Source organism: Protomyctophum parallelum (assembly GCF_964188405.1).
Source record: "Protomyctophum parallelum genome assembly, chromosome: 12".
NCBI classification, from domain to species: domain Eukaryota; kingdom Metazoa; phylum Chordata; class Actinopteri; order Myctophiformes; family Myctophidae; genus Protomyctophum; species Protomyctophum parallelum.
In genome coordinates, this window is record NC_139712.1 from 49,653,238 (window position 1) to 49,669,396 (window position 16,159).

A 16,159-nucleotide genomic window follows, 5' to 3' on the forward strand; every position below is an offset into this window, starting at 1 on the left:
CAAACGTTGTGTTCATAAAGATAGCCTGATGAAGGCCGCATAGGCCCAAACGTTGTGTTCATAAAGATAGCCTGATGAAGGCCGCATAGGCCCAAACGTTGTGTTCATAGAGATAGCCTGATGAAGGCCGCATAGGCCCAAACGTTGTGTTCATAGAGATAGCCTGATGAAGGCCGCATAGGCCCAAACGTTGTGTTCATAGAGATAGCCTGATGAAGGCTTCATAGGCCCAAACGTTGTGTTCATAGAGATAGCCTGATGAAGGCTGCATAGGCCCAAACGTTGTGTTCATAGAGATAGCCTGATGAAGGCCGCATAGGCCCAAACGTTGTGTTCATAGAGATAGCCTGATGAAGGCCGCATAGGCCCAAACGTTGTGTTCATAGAGATAGCCTGATGAAGGCTTCATAGGCCCAAACGTTGTGTTCATAGAGATAGCCTGATGAAGGCCGCATAGGCCCAAACGTTGTGTTCATAGAGATAGCCTGATGAAGGCCGCATAGGCCCAAACGTTGTGTTCATAGAGATAGCCTGATGAAGGCTTCATAGGCCCAAACGTTGTGTTCATAGAGATAGCCTGATGAAGGCTGCATAGGCCCAAACGTTGTGTTCATAGAGATAGCCTGATGAAGGCCGCATAGGCCCAAACATTGTGTTCATAGAGATAGCCTGATGAAGGCTGCATAGGCCCAAACGTTGTGTTCATAGAGATAGCCTGATGAAGGCCGCATAGGCCCAAACATTGTGTTCATAGAGATAGCCTGATGAAGGCTGCATAGGCCCAAACGTTGTGTTCATAGAGATAGCCTGATGAAGGCCGCATAGGCCCAAACGTTGTGTTCATAGAGATAGCCTGATGAAGGCTTCATAGGCCCAAACGTTGTGTTCATAGAGATAGCCTGATGAAGGCTGCATAGGCCCAAACGTTGTGTTCATAGAGATAGCCTGATGAAGGCCGCATAGGCCCAAACATTGTGTTCATAGAGATAGCCTGATGAAGGCCGCATAGGCCCAAACATTGTGTTCATAGAGATAGCCTGATGAAGGCCGCATAGGCCCAAACGTTGTGTTCATAGAGATATCCTGATGAAGGCCGCATAGGCCCAAACGTTGCTATCTCCCTGTAAATAAAAGTTGGTCACTGCATTTGAAGACAGTGTGCGGTTGTTTTCCTTGTTCGTATTTTGGAGATAACATAATAAAAGTGTGAGTGTCCAGGAATTATGAAATAGCATAATATTACATTAGTGGCCCTAATAAGCCAAGTCATTTTACAGCATGATCATTCACAGCGCTTCTTGAGAATGCCTCCCTCATCATAGACGAGTTGTGACTAGAATAATAATTAAAATACTTGGCCTAATTAGTGCTATGATTGTTATATAAAGCATTAGGAGTAGCCTCTCCTTACCGTTTATGAACCCTTATAGCATCGCTATTCTGAGCATGCCATGTCAAAAAGCAGGGAGCCGACATCTGGGGTAGCCCAATTTATGGAAGCATATGTGGTTTAACCCATTCTGACCTGAGATCAGATTCATACGAGGTTTCCACTGGACACACACTGGTCTGATGAACCCATTCTGACCTGAGATCAGATTCTAAAAATGTCAGTCGTTCTTCGATTTTTCAAAAATAGCAGACCTACAAGCTCGTAGCGCGACACTCGGTGGCGCACTATGAGCTTGTAGATCTGCTATTTTTGTTCAGAATAAAACAAAAAACAAAACAAAAATAAAAAATATAATGTGGGTGAATGTAATGCACAATCTAATGTAAAGCATAACCCATGACAACGTCCTGTTCTACACACACACAACACTTTGTTTGACTCAAGGATCTTAATCTTTATTTATTTGTAACAAGGTAACAAACTATTTAATACGGTAACAAACATTATGTGTTGTATGAATGGAAGTGTTGAACTCTGCTGTCAGATGACAAGTCAACATTGGACTTTACATCATTAATGGACCAATATTTCACTTCAACTTCTAAAAAAACACCAATAACAACAGTCAACATTAATGCAGTTACATATAGTATACCTGCCCTGATCTAGGCAGTAGAACTCAGGACCGAGGATCAGGTGGTGAACATGTGGGGGGGAATGGTTGATAGAAATCCTTGCTCAATGTTCTTGAGTGAATTGAAGGAAATTTACATTTTGGACATAGTCAAAAACAGTCAAAACAAAACATCTACCGACTATAATGATATTGACATGTCACTGGTCAAACAGGTCATTGGGGGGGATTTCTAGGCCATTTACACACATATGTAGGCCTAATGTATCATTCCAAACAGGTTAATTTCCAGACCAATAAATGAAAATAGCAAAGGTCATTCCACTGTATAAAAATGGGAGCAAACACCACTTCACAAACTGTACAGACCTTTCTCATTACTGCCACAATTCTCAAAGATATTGGAGAAACGTTTTAACAGCAGACTTCATAGATTCATTCTTTGACAGATTTAATATACTCTCAGAGAGTCAATATGGTTTCATAAAGAACAGATCAACATCTCAGGCATTGATGGAATCCATAGAAAGAATCACAGACGCAATTGATAATCGGCAGTACGCAATAGGAATATTCATTTACCTCAAAAAAGCTTTTGACAATATCCATCACAACACAACACCTTAGTAAATAAACTGGAGAAAACTGGTATCAGAGGCATTGCAATAAACTGGATTAAAAGTTACTTGGACAGACGGCAACAGTTTGTGAAGCTGGACCCCAGGGGTCAGTACTGGGGCCCAAACTATTTATTCTTTATATCAATGATATTTACAAAATATCAAAGCTGCCGCCCGTCACTAATACTTTCTGCAGACGACACTAATGTATTTTGCTCTGATGATAATCTGGATAAACTGCAGGTTGACATCAATGAAGAATTAAGTAAATTAAAGTTATGGTTTGATTATAATAAATTATCTTTAAATGTGAGCAAGACAGAGTTTATACCATTTGGTAATCACAGGACTAACACACAGGTACATATTACATATTGATGGGATTGCTATTGACCGGGTCCGTGGAAATACATTTCTGGGCGTGACAATAGAGGACAGGCTTAGCTGGAAACCACACATTACTAACGCCAAGTACAAAGTGGCTAGAAGTATAGCAGTCATAAATAAGGCAAAGCAGGTTCTCTGTCATATATTTATTCTATTACGGGGGTCCCAATCATATATTTATTATACTATGGGGGTCCCTGTCATATATTTATTATATTACGGGGGTCCCTGTCATATATTTATTATACTACGGGGGTCCCTGTCATATATTTATTCTATTACGGGGGTCCCTGTCATATATTTATTCTATTACGGGGGTCCCTGTCATATATTTATTATATTACGGGGGTATATATATATATATTCTAATTGGGGTCAATTTGGGGGTCCTTGACATGAAAAGTTTTGGGACCCACTGGCCTATAGTATAGCTTATTACATGGCTAGGTTGAATGCTTGATTCTGATTGGTCAATGGCTGAATTCAGCAGGTCTGTTTGTGAGTATATATACAGGTTTAATGTTTGTTTTTAGTTCAGTGTTTGTTTTAAAAACGCCATTAGTACTAACGCCACTAACCCTAACCCTTGACAACGAAGGGAAAATGTACGTCATCTTGTCCCTAAACACAAACATTAAATGCCATTAACAATAAAGAGAATGTAATGTTTGTTTTACATCACCTATATAATCAACATGAGTTTTGATTACTTTAATATATTAGCGCCCCTCACTTCACACGGGTGTGATTAAGTTCTTACGGAGCGTAAGAAATAAGTTCTTACGTAACCGTAACACAGACCGATGCCTAATCAAAGCCTCGGAGCACCAGCTGCGCCCGCTTGATTTACTGCCGTTTCCAACATGACAGCCACGACGTAAACACACACGCAATGTTCATTTATTATAATTAAACATGTTTTTGAAAACATTTGAGCGAGAAGCTGGAGTTTAAAGTGTAACAACGCATGGTATGATAGTTACACATGGAAGTAATCTGGAAGTATAACATCTTTCATTAACCTTTTGTTGTTTTAAGCATTATGTTATACTTTAGCTATTGAACAATAGCAGATCTATACAAGCTCATAGCGCGCCACCGCTATGAGCTTGTAGATTTATTTTTGAAAAATCGTGAAAATGTTTGAATATATATTATTACAGAATGAACATTTTAACTCAAATCTTTGCTTCTGAGGGGTCCCTGGAACAACATATTTTCAGATGGGGGTCGGTGCCCAATTACATATTATTTTGGGGTCCTTGACATGAAATATTGAGCACACAGAAACATAAGGTTTTTCAGGATTTTGAAGACATTTTTCTAATTTCGACGTCAGGCCAAAATGGGTTAGGAAAAATAAAAATCACACCCGTGTGAAGTGAGGGGCGCTCTTATGATTCATCATACATCACTTTCCGTGTTCAACCAATCAAATCATCCGGAATGTCATTCCGGCCAATCGCAATGTTGTGTCCTCACCGTTTCCGTCTTCAATCTTTCTGCCCTCACTTTTAGCTTCAATGTTTGTGTTCTGGTCACACTCACCCTGAAAAGATGTTCATAGGAGGGTCACACTCACCCTGAAAAGATGTTCATAGGAGGGTCACACTCACCCTGAAAAGCTGCTCATAGGAGGGTCACACACCCTGAAATGCCACTACTGCATACTAGCATGCCATTTGATCATGGTTTTCATCAAGACACACAACACTATACAAGAAATCATCAATACCAGGAGCAGAAGTATATTAATAGAAATGTGTGTATGTGTTATATACACAAACATTTTCAAAGTGCGACAATCAAACAATAGACTGACACCACATAAGACAGGAACGCCCAAAAACGTCACATCCGGTTTTAGCCCGGGGTAAGAATTTTCTATGGCTGCCAATGCAACCTTTTCAAATCCTTAATCACATACGGACAAACATCTATGCCGATAATATCTAACTTGCGGCGGTAACGTGCCTTGTCCACGGGCAACAGATCTTTCAACGTATGGCATTGCAAATACGTTTGATAATAATCGCTACTCTGCGCAATATTGTTTTGGAAATGCCGCAAATTGCACTGCAGTGAACGAGAGCCAATCACAACTTCCCCCGGGGGTGGTGACTCCGCCCTGAATACGCGCCGTGGTGTCAGTCTATAATCAAGAAGAGTGTTTCCCACATTCTCCAGTGCATATAGATAAACTATTATGTAGCTTGTCTTCATCACGTCAACAATCGCATCCATCCTACTCAGTGTTGCCAAATTTCGTGAGAGAAATAAGCAAGTTGGGGCCTATTTCACTAACCTTGGATTAGGGATTAAGCCGGGATTTTCCTGGATCAGCAATTAATCGGTTTCATGAAAGCTATAATAATTTTCTCTTGCTTTATGTCATGGCTTTCTGTCGCTGTCTCTATTCTTCCATTACATTGTTCTCTCTCCCCTCTCTCTGCTCTGTTTCTCGGTTTACACACATACACACATTCTAACTAAGTGGACCGCCCACCCAACTTCTAGACCAATCAGTGAACGAGATGATAGGCCCAGAGTGAAAGGACTTGTCTGAAAGTAAAAACAGAGAGACGTATCGGGATCCGCGGTGATGGCTGATCACAGCTGCGAATGACGTAATGTTGTAGTTTCCTAACCATTAAAAAACTACACCGCAGTGATAAGCCATCACCTCAAACGGGAATATGAATGCGCCGTTAAGGCTCATACATAGTCTGGTTTTACGGTGGTGGGGTGACCACCGAACTACAACATGACGTCACGAGCCGCGGTGAAGAGCAAACCACCGCCACCGCTCCAGCCCTTCTCTCTGTTTTTACTCACCACCGCTCAACGTTATTTCAGCTCCGGTGGTCAGCTCACCACCGGAGCGGTGGTCACCTCACCACCGAAAATCCAGACTATGAATAGGCCTTTACTCCTCAGGGTGAGTCTCCTCCTCTGCTCTGTCCTTATTGGCCAGGTCTCGTGAAGCGGCATCATCCGCCTTATTAGCGGGTTGGTCCCACTCGAACAGGACCTTCCTCTTCTTGAGCGTGTGTGTCAGCTGTTCTCTGGCCGGAGCACTGCTGATGCCCCAGCGCAGCATCGCCAGGCGGGCCAGGGCGGGTAGGCGGGGCAGGGCGGAGAGCAGGGCGGGGAGCCACGCCGCGGATGACTGGGTGGCAGAGGTCGAAGGTCGTAGGCTGAGGTCAACGTCCCGCAGTGAGCCCAGACCTCCTCCGGCTACTAGGGCTGTCACGATTAGAAACATACATTTAAGTTGACGATTAATTGTCATACGGATAATTGTGATTTAACGATTTAGTTGTGTTTTTGGCATTGGACATGAAAATTCCTTTGCTTTTTAGGATTCGTCATAAAGAATTGCACAGGGCAGATAAGACTTGAATATCTCTGCCTCCGGGAAGAAACCACCTAACTCCAAAATGTTCATTTATATATTTAAAACAAAGCAATACTGCCTCATCAAAGTTGGTATTGTGAATTTATATATTGTCAATTACTTACATGAGAGAGGGAGAGGTGGTGGTGTTAGCTGTTTAAGCAGACAGTTTGAGGGTGTAATGGAATTAAGCGGTTTTGTCCGAAGCGCTTTTTACTACTTTACATTGGGTTAATATATTTCAACTAACACACAGACGTAAAGGGTGTTCAATAGCACTGATTTATGGAACAACACACAGACGTAAAGGGTGTTCAATAGCACTGATTTATGGAACAACACACAGACGTAAAGGGTGTTCAATAGCACTGATTTATGCTAAACGAAATCAAAAACCTCAAAAATGTTGTTAGATGGTTTCCTCCCGACAGCAACTGACATATTTAATAAATGTTATACTTAAAGGACCACTTCACCACTTTTCAACCTATCTTCATATAATAGGTCCTCACTAATAATCATGATAAAATGGCGCGGTTTCTTTATACTCAGCCTGTGTCTCATAGGAGGGCTGTGTGCAGTTTAGAAACCGTCTTCCAGTGACATCATCATTTGGCAGATTGTTTTTTAAACAAGATTTTTTTACAAAAATGTTTAGATTTTCATTATCGTGAGAACGATGGCTTCCGTTTTCGCATTGAAACTTTTCAGGACTAGAAAGCCTGCAGTTTCTATTAGCTTGTATTCCCCATCGATGATGTCACTGGAATACGGTTTCTGAACTGCCCACAGCCCTCCTATGAGACACAGACCGAAAATCGCGCAATTATTTCATGATTATTAGTGAGGACCTATTATATGAAGATAGGTTGAAAAGTGGTGAAGTGGTCCTTTAAAAACAATAATGAAAAATTGCAGATCCAGTATAGATCTGCTATTTTCGCTATTTTTGTAAACTGTTTGAAAATGTATGAACATCTTTCAACATGCAAATGAATATGACGATGATGCAAAAATAATTGCAATTAGGCTATTATGCAATAATTATGACAGGCCTAGTCTACCTCCAGCAGCTCCGAACAGTGTGGCCCAGCCCTCGTCCCCCACCTGGCTGTTGTACGATAGATCCAGCACGTGCAGAGAAGAGAGGGAACCACGCTTACACACCGCAGCTAGAGAGGAAGGATCGTAAAGAAAGACATGATTGGATGAAGATGAAGATAGCGAGCAGTGATACAAACAACTGTTTTTAGAATTTGCTTTAGGTATAAACTAGACCTGTACGTGCCCGTCGCAGTCGACCACCGGCCTACTTGGGAACGATGCAACTTGGGAACCTAATGATATACGTTGTCATAGCACCCGTTTGTACTGTCAGCCGGTGTCCCACATGGAGATCTGTGTATGTGCCTGTGTGTGAAGACTGCAAACTGAAAAGTGTACTTGGCAATCAATTCGGCCCACTGGCAGAGCCTGACCAGAGCCTTTTGTGGTGGTTCTGGAGAACCGTGGGTCCGACGGACTCAAATGTGAAGTCGGTGGGTCAAACGGTTCTCGAGTTACGTGCATTTCATTTTCAACCGTACACAACCGTACGCAGAGAGGTGGCGCATTTATAGTAGGATTAATCTGAGTTCCCAGAATTATTTTTCCCTTTTTTTCTCCGCTACTAGGTGGGCGAGAAAAACTAGGTATAAATGGGTCACGAAGAAAATAATTTGGCAGCAGAAACCCAATCTGAAAATGTTTTGTGTCAGGGACCCCTAGAAGAGAAGATTTATGTAAATAATAAAAAGAAAGAAAACATATTGAAACGTTTTCGATATTTTCATAAATAGCAGATGTACAAGCTCATTACCCAGGTGACAGAGGTCATCTGTAGTCAGCTGACAGCTGCTGAGTCTCAACTCCTGGACAACTCCTGGCTGCAAGGCATCCAATAGCAGCGCTAAGCGACCGCCTACCACTTTACACCAGGAAACATCCACACTCCTGAGGTATGGTACAGCCAGAGCTGTGAGAGAGAGAGAGAGAGAGAGAGAGAGAGAGAGAGACAGTCAACATTTTAGGACCACAGTTTTATGAATGCTATTTTAGCATTTATTTTTCCATTTATTACCGTAATTTCATAGACTAAAACTATGACGAAGCGTTATCGCTGACTGTTTTTTCACTGATGAAAACTAGATAAAAACTAAAGCTATAATAACTAAATACACTGACAATTTCATCAACAAAGAACAACTAGACTAAAGTGTTAGAGCACAAACACTATTGGAGAAAAGATCCAGTAGAACTAAGACAAGTCATTTTATGCTTGGCTGCGTCGCGTGTTGTGAGCTTGTAGATCTGCTATTTAAGGCATGCAGCCAAGTATAAATCAGGTATCACAATGCCATCACGGCCCCGCCAAAGTGCATTTAGTTGAGGTTTAGGAGGAGTTTTAAGTTTAAAGTTGTCGGCGAGTCATCAGTTCGTTATGTTGGCTATTTCACACTACAGGAGTCTTTTTTTAAATTGGCTGTCATTATATCTTTGTGGTTTTCACACTAAACGATTGATCGCTGACTAGGGATCACAAACTGCAAGAGTTCAAGATGCGATCCAGACCCGATACATATATAGGCTACATTTGTTTTTTATTTCAATTCATTTTGATGTCTCACGTATAGGTGCAGGAACCCGTGATACATTCACGATGCATCGGCAAGCGCCTTTATTACCGCTGGATCTTCTTGCAATTCCTTTCACACACAGCGAGCAAAACCTTGGCGATCAAAGCCCGATCTTGCATCAGATCGGCGTTTTGTCTGCAAGCACCAAAAAAGCTCCCCGGCAGCATAATCTGAACAAGTATTGTGCAGTGTGTAGAGGGCATAAATCAACAGTAGATTTAGTCGATAGATATATCATGAGTTTTATGAGTTTTATTCAAAATACTTTGACTAAAACTAAATAAATATTTGCTGTCAAAATTAACACTGTGTATTACTAGCAAAGCAGTAATTGTTGTAATAACAGTGGTAATAGTATCGTATGTATGGTATAGTAAGTATTGTTCATAGATAAGTACCTAATGCAGCGAATGACATTTGGTTCAGACTGCAGCTGTTGAGTGGCAGGCGTCTCATCTGTGCCAGTGGCAGGGCGGAGCATAGAGAATCGACCACGCCTCCAACCTCCTTATTGGACGACACATCCAACTCGGACAACTCGGCAAGAGAGGGGAGTGCCTGTACTGGACATAAAGTAAACAATAAGGGCTGTCACAAATGTAGTTTACGTCATGATTAATTTATTGTCGTACAAATAATTTAACAATTTCATTGTGGCTTTTAGGGCGATGAACATGTTGGTGCATTGCGTTGGTTGCCTCCGCCATAAGTGTGTGTAAATGGCCTGTTGTACTGTAACACATAAAGTGCTTTTTTTAGATACAAAAATATAGAAATGCAGACCATATAAGTGACTAATTTCCCTCCTTCTCAGAGCGCACACGCAAACACAACTCACTCAGCGCTTCCACATCGGCGTGCGTGAGAGAGCACAGGTGCAGGTCGAGGCTCTCCAGGTGCGTGAGGTGCACCAGGTGTAAGGTGAGGTGTGACAGTCCCCCGGCCAGACTCCTGTTGCAGGACAGGTCCAGTTCGCGCAGTGACGGCAGGTAGCAGAGCGACCCACCTTCAGCGAGCACAGTAATCATTTATTCTTCTTATGTGTGGGACATGTTTTTTCCACTTTGATCCATTAGCCTGGCTAATCAAGGTCTAAATGTAGACGTCTATATATAGACGTTGAAACAACGTTGTTTCAACGTCTACATTTAGACGTCTGTATACATTTAGACGTCTACATTTAGACCTTGATTAGCCTGGCTAATCAAGGTCTAAATGTAGACGTCTATATATAGACGTTGAAACAACGTTGTTTCAACGTCTACATTTAGACGTCTGTATACATTTAGACGTCTACATTTAGACCTTGATTAGCCTGGCTAATCAAGGTCTAAATGTAGACGTCTATATATAGACGTTGAAACAACGTTGTTTCAACGTCTATATATAGACTTCTGTATACATTTAGACGTATACATTTAGACCTTGATTAGCCTGGCTAATCAAGGTCTAAATGTACTGTATGGTCTCATGACTGTATGGCCAATTCCTAATGTGCAATTTGGAGCCCCCTAAACTAGCACTGTTTCCTACCTAGACAATTAACCCAACATTTTGTTTTAGTAATATTGTTCCTGCATTTCTACATTGCCAATCAGCCCCAGGTGAAGAAATCACATATTGAGGCTTTAACCATGCTTTTATATGAAATGTCTGAGACCATTCGGGTTTTATGGAAGATGCTTCTGAACACATTGCTAGTTTGACCACTTCAAATGCTGTAATCTTGCTCTAATCTTACAATAGTAACCGAAACATGTTAAACCATATTGAGAGCTTGTAGATGGGCTATTTGTGCTGCTGTAACATGCATCCAGCTGGCTTCCAAATGATTGAAATCAGTCATTATCGACTGAGAATCCATTAATCCAATCCTTTAATCCATGAACATGGCTCATGTCAGATCAAACCACAAAGGAGCAGTTCTCCTACCAAGAGAGTGGACGCTGTTTGGCGTGAGTCTACAGGCCTGCAGTCGGAGTGTGGTGAGGGAGGTGGCATGGCAGAGGGAGGAAGACAGATCCCCCAGACTGCCCCCTGAAGACTCTGCCTCATCATGTGAGTCCTCTGACAACAGAGGGTTACAGGACAGATCCAACACACTCAGTCTGGGCAGAGCACTCACTATGCCTCCTGAGGGTGGGGGAGACAAGGGGTGGCCATTAAAGATGATCTATAGTACTATAGCCTATATAAAGCTATAATCTCACGAAGATCAACACCCACCAATACATCTGGTTACATCTCTACATCTCATCTCGATATCTGTGTAGAGGCTAAAACAGCAGAGGAAATGGCTGAAACAGTTAGACAAGGAGAAAACCCTCAGAGTAACCTATCGAGTTGGACTAGTCGCTAGACTTATTAATATAAAGTAAGGATATCTCTGTAAAAACACAAAATAGCATTTTCAAAACAAAAATTAAATAAAACTAAAATAAAATAAAACATCCATATATCGGAACAACCAGTATTGTATGTCTTACCCAGTGCAGTGGCATCAGCAGCAGTAAGCTGGCAAGCCACCAGGTGTAACTCCCTCAGCGTCGGACAAAGTTTTCCCAGGAGCCCTTGCAACGCTCCGCCCCCAGCACCAACGTTCCAGGACAGGTCTAATATCTCCAGAAGGGGGACACACCCAAGAGCCTCGCCTTAAAAAGCACACATTAGAAACAGAGATTGTGTGAACAAACTCCAATTCATGAAAATATGAAAAGTGAATGTGCCGTCTCTCACCTAGTGCAACAACGTCATCTGTGTTCAGTCTACAGCTGCACAGTCTCAGGGTTCTGAGCCCGCCCGCATGCAGGAGGTGAGAGGTCAACGCCCGCAGGGAGCCACCAATCAGCTCGTTCCACGATATGTCCATGTCCTCCAGTTGAGGAAGGTACTGGAGCAAAGTAGCTGACGGGGGAGAAAGGAGGTCTGATATACAGTAGTGTGCAGCACGTGAAGTAACTTTGTGTGACCTTTCCTTTGTGTGTCAGTTGGGTTAGTTTTGATGCTTAAGATGTTAGATTAAAAAAGGGGTTATCAAGTGGGTGCCTCCTATCACAGATCTTTAACTGAAATTCTCTGTGTTACGGACCATGGTCCTTCTGAGTATTTGTTATTGATGTTGTGATGGTTAATTGTTATGATGATAATTAGTTGAGCTGTGAATAATATTTATAGTATGGAAATGTTGGTCTTCTGTGGATGGCTTGTATTATAATTTGTTTCTTTCTGTGTTTCATGTAAGGTATTGAATGGAGCTGAATGGAGTATGTTGGAGCGTGAGAAAGGCTGATGGCTGGCAGTGAATGATTGAATGCAGACTTGGCTGTGAGATTGACAGGTCCATGTTCGGACCTGCCCCTCCTTCCTGATTGGGTGTCTTCGCCCACACCCTAATCCCAGTTGGCTGTGCCTAGTTGGCTGTTCCCTATAAAGGCTCAGTTGAACTTCTGCTCTGGAGAGGACGACAGCAGTTTGCAGCAGAGACTCGGTCCCTCTGGTCCTCCACCCTTTGCCTGCCCTTTTGTTTGTTTTAGTTTATTTGACTTTGATTCCGTTCTGTTCTGTAAGTTTTGCCTTAGCTCCTTTTGTTATCTGTTTGTTCCCTTTAAGAGTAAAACCCTAGTTTGTTATTATTATTCTATCTGTAGTATTTGTCTAATGTAACCCACTGTCCTTTTGTAAGGGTGTTAGGTCCCTTTTGTTTTCCTCTTTATTGTAATTCTGTTTAGTATTGTATTTTTGTTCTTGGTTAGGGATTGAGTTAGGGGTAAACCTTTTATTTTCCAGATACTTTTGCTAAGATGTAAACCGCACCCAAACAGCCAATACTTGTTTGTGAACTGAAAAGCACAAGGATTTGAATCCTGTCTCTGTTGACAAAGAAAAGAGCTACCAATAAACTAAAGTTCTTTTCAACCCTGTCTCCTCGCACATTGTTATATTCCTTCACCCTAGACAAAGGGGTGTGTGTGCGTGTGCGTGTGCGTGTATGCATGCGCGCGTGCATTCACCTAGCTCTAATATATCTGTGGCCGTAAGATCACAGTGAGCTACATTCAAGCTCCGGCTATCCGCCTTCTTTCCCAACTTCTGTAGGAACACACACATGCGTCCCCAGCCCAGGTCACACTCATTCTCAGCTGGCTCGACGACACCTAGGGCACAACGAAACAATTGGCCGCATGAGAGAACATGCGGAGCTGCACATTTATCTATACTATAGAAATCTGTTCGAAAGGTGTGGTTTTAACCGTTTTAGAATGTCTGGCATACTAAACAAAGTATCAAAAATTTGCAAAATTACCATTGTTTCCATATTGTAGTTAATAGGCAAAGGTTCACAACAGAAACAATTAAAGAAAAACGGTTTGCCCATTGCCTAGTACCTGAAGGACACTTCCATGAGTTCTGGCATTCTAATGCTTATATTGGTTAGTTAAGAGTAGAGTATATCATGTTATACCATAAAGGTCAGTGATGACTCATCTATATACACTGGGGCGACCAGTGCTGCTAGGCTGGAGCTCTATTCTGATAGAAATCATTGCTTGTTCAGTAAACTTGTTCCGTAACAGGGGTCTCTCCAGCTATCTATTAAATAAACAAATAAATCAAACAGAAGCTTCATTTTCAGGTTCGGATGTAGATAAATTACATTAGGGAATGCAATACGACAATGTCAAGTTAACTAGGTCATTTTCCAGTTGCTTCCCAACTCCTTTCAACCTCATATCTTCAGCCGAATCTCACCGGAGCCATCTGTTCCATCTCTGTGGTCCCTGTCCTCTGTGTCTCTGTCCTCAGAGATCCCTCCTCCCCTGTCGGGGGTGCGAGACAGGAACCGGCTGGATGACGACCTCCGGTCTGCGGCTGAGCGCTTCCTGCGGATCTGATTCATGATGAGGTCCAGAGGAGACCGCCTCTGGCCCGCCACGTCCCGACCCCGCTGACCGTCTGACCAATAACAAATTAAAAGAAAATTACATCATGTGAAGTATTAAATTACATTTTGTCCAGAATTTGACTAGAGCAAGGGTTCCCAAACTTTTCAGGCCACCAATAATAATAATATTTGAACTGGGGAACGGGAGTTGAGGCATTACATTTTGTTTGACTCTGTTCAACAGATAAATATTGTGAAAATAGATTATCTACAAGGCAGCTCACAACGCCTCAAGTTGTGAGGCGTTGTGAGCTTGTAGATCGGCTATTTTCACAATTCTTGTCTCTTTCTAAAGGTAGTGAATTTAACCAATGTTTTATAGTATAGAATAGATTGTTGGTTACTCTGGTTAACGACACCCAGTTGGGGAACCACTGGACTACTGTATGCCTGTTCTCAATCCCAAAAGCATTCACTTTGCATGGGCAGTTTGTTTTTCCCAGCAGCTGAATGCAGTTAATTACATGTACTGAAATGTCTATTATCACATTATTTTCTGAAACAGTTTTTTGTAAAATGTCCATAATTTTAGTCTGTCAAAAAAGCAGAAATTGCAGATGTACAAGTTCACGTCACGACTCACGATGCAACTGCAATTTTTCTGACCTTGCTGGATCTCAACTCTGACTATCTATTTCAAAAACAGATCAAAACTAAATTGGAATTCACAAGTCATAATATAACTGCAAAGCATTAGTGATTGATTGAATAGCAATAGCATACCTTATTATTAAAAGTTTGCAGGTAAAGTATAGACTAGAGGTATAGTGCCACAATCATGCTAAAACAATAACAACATGGTCTAATCATGAACTAATCATCATCACTAAAATGAGCAAAATCACATTTATTTTAACAGAGAGAGGGGGGTGCACCGTTCCTGGAGATACTGCAATACCAGGTCGATGCGTGGAGTGGACGGAGCAAGCCCCTATTCCATCTCCCAGTTCCAAAAATCAATTTAATATATGGTCCCCGGGTAGGGGACGTATCAGATATTAAACTGATAAGAACAGATACTACACTTGATCTTAGCCAAAAGGCCGAGAAGCGATACCGATGAGGCTTTCGGAAAGGGTTAGTCACTCCCGGCAATAACAATGTCTATTGTGGTTTTTTTTAAAACGTATATTTCAAACGTCACATCACATCATTCAAATGTTAGCAACTCTCTGAAATAAGCCATAAATGTCATGTGTCAGCGCCAAGGAGTTGAATATTTATTATTAAAGAAAATAAAAACGAAGTACGCCTGAGTTGTACTTCGTCGTACGACGGTACACCGAAAATATCAGATCTACAAGCCCACAGTGCGTCGCGTCCTCTAGCCATTGTGATCTTGTAGATTAGCTTTTTCGGTGCACAAGGGTGCATAAATTAGGCACTTCCTGGTCACGTGGTTCACCACACCAGGCAGAAACCAATAACAATTTGAGTAGATCCGGACGATCAAAGTGCTGTTTAAAGCAATGGAAGAAAGTTGTTTTATTCTCTGCTAAACAGAACTAGAAAGGATCAATGCAGCTGCATATTAGAGTCGCTGTTGTTATAAAATAATAATCTGTACAACATCTTTTAAGCGTTTGTTGGCGATGTATTTTTGCCACAAAATAACTGTTGGCACCCCCTGGTGGACAATAACTAAATGGGGGGCAGGGGGTTGAAACTGGCATAGAGTATAAAGTTGAAAATCTGTCCCGTCTAATGAGTGAGCGGTCCTCAACCTTTCCTTGTCGATTTTATGGGCTATTGTTTATCGAAATCTTGGTAAGCGACTGTGAGGAAATGATCTGCACAGTAAATGGCATTGCATTCCTAAAGGATGTCATGAAACTGCATTTAAAGACCATACCTGCAGACTCCATTTAAGACCAATACAAGCACCGACAGCAGTAGCGTTCAACCTACGAAATCAACCTGTTAGTCAGAAACAAAATGTCACTTTTAAAGGTTTGATCCATTCTCATTAGGCACAGAAATGCACCTTGAAGACATTTTGTGCAATATCTGGACAAACTTTAATAGTTGCCCAGCACCATGCAACGACTGTGCGCATAACAAATGTAGCCAATATCAGAGTTCATTGAAATATATACCGTACATTCAATTAT

General features: G+C 41.8%; 1 protein-coding gene across 1 annotated transcript; it reads right to left on the reverse strand.

Moving 5' to 3' along the window:
• Nucleotides 1-5,960: 5,960 nt before the first annotated feature.
• Nucleotides 5,961-15,913, reverse strand: lrrc31 (leucine rich repeat containing 31; the record flags this gene model as incomplete). Its single annotated transcript, XM_083777815.1, has 11 exons — nt 5,961-6,280; nt 7,496-7,603; nt 8,290-8,445; nt 9,505-9,669; nt 9,945-10,112; nt 11,039-11,239; nt 11,593-11,757; nt 11,843-12,010; nt 13,117-13,260; nt 13,856-14,059; nt 15,901-15,913. 11 exons carry the CDS (start codon nt 15,911-15,913, stop codon nt 5,961-5,963), a joined length of 1,812 nt encoding a protein of 603 aa, XP_083633941.1.
• Between the last annotated feature and the right edge of the window lie 246 nt (nt 15,914-16,159).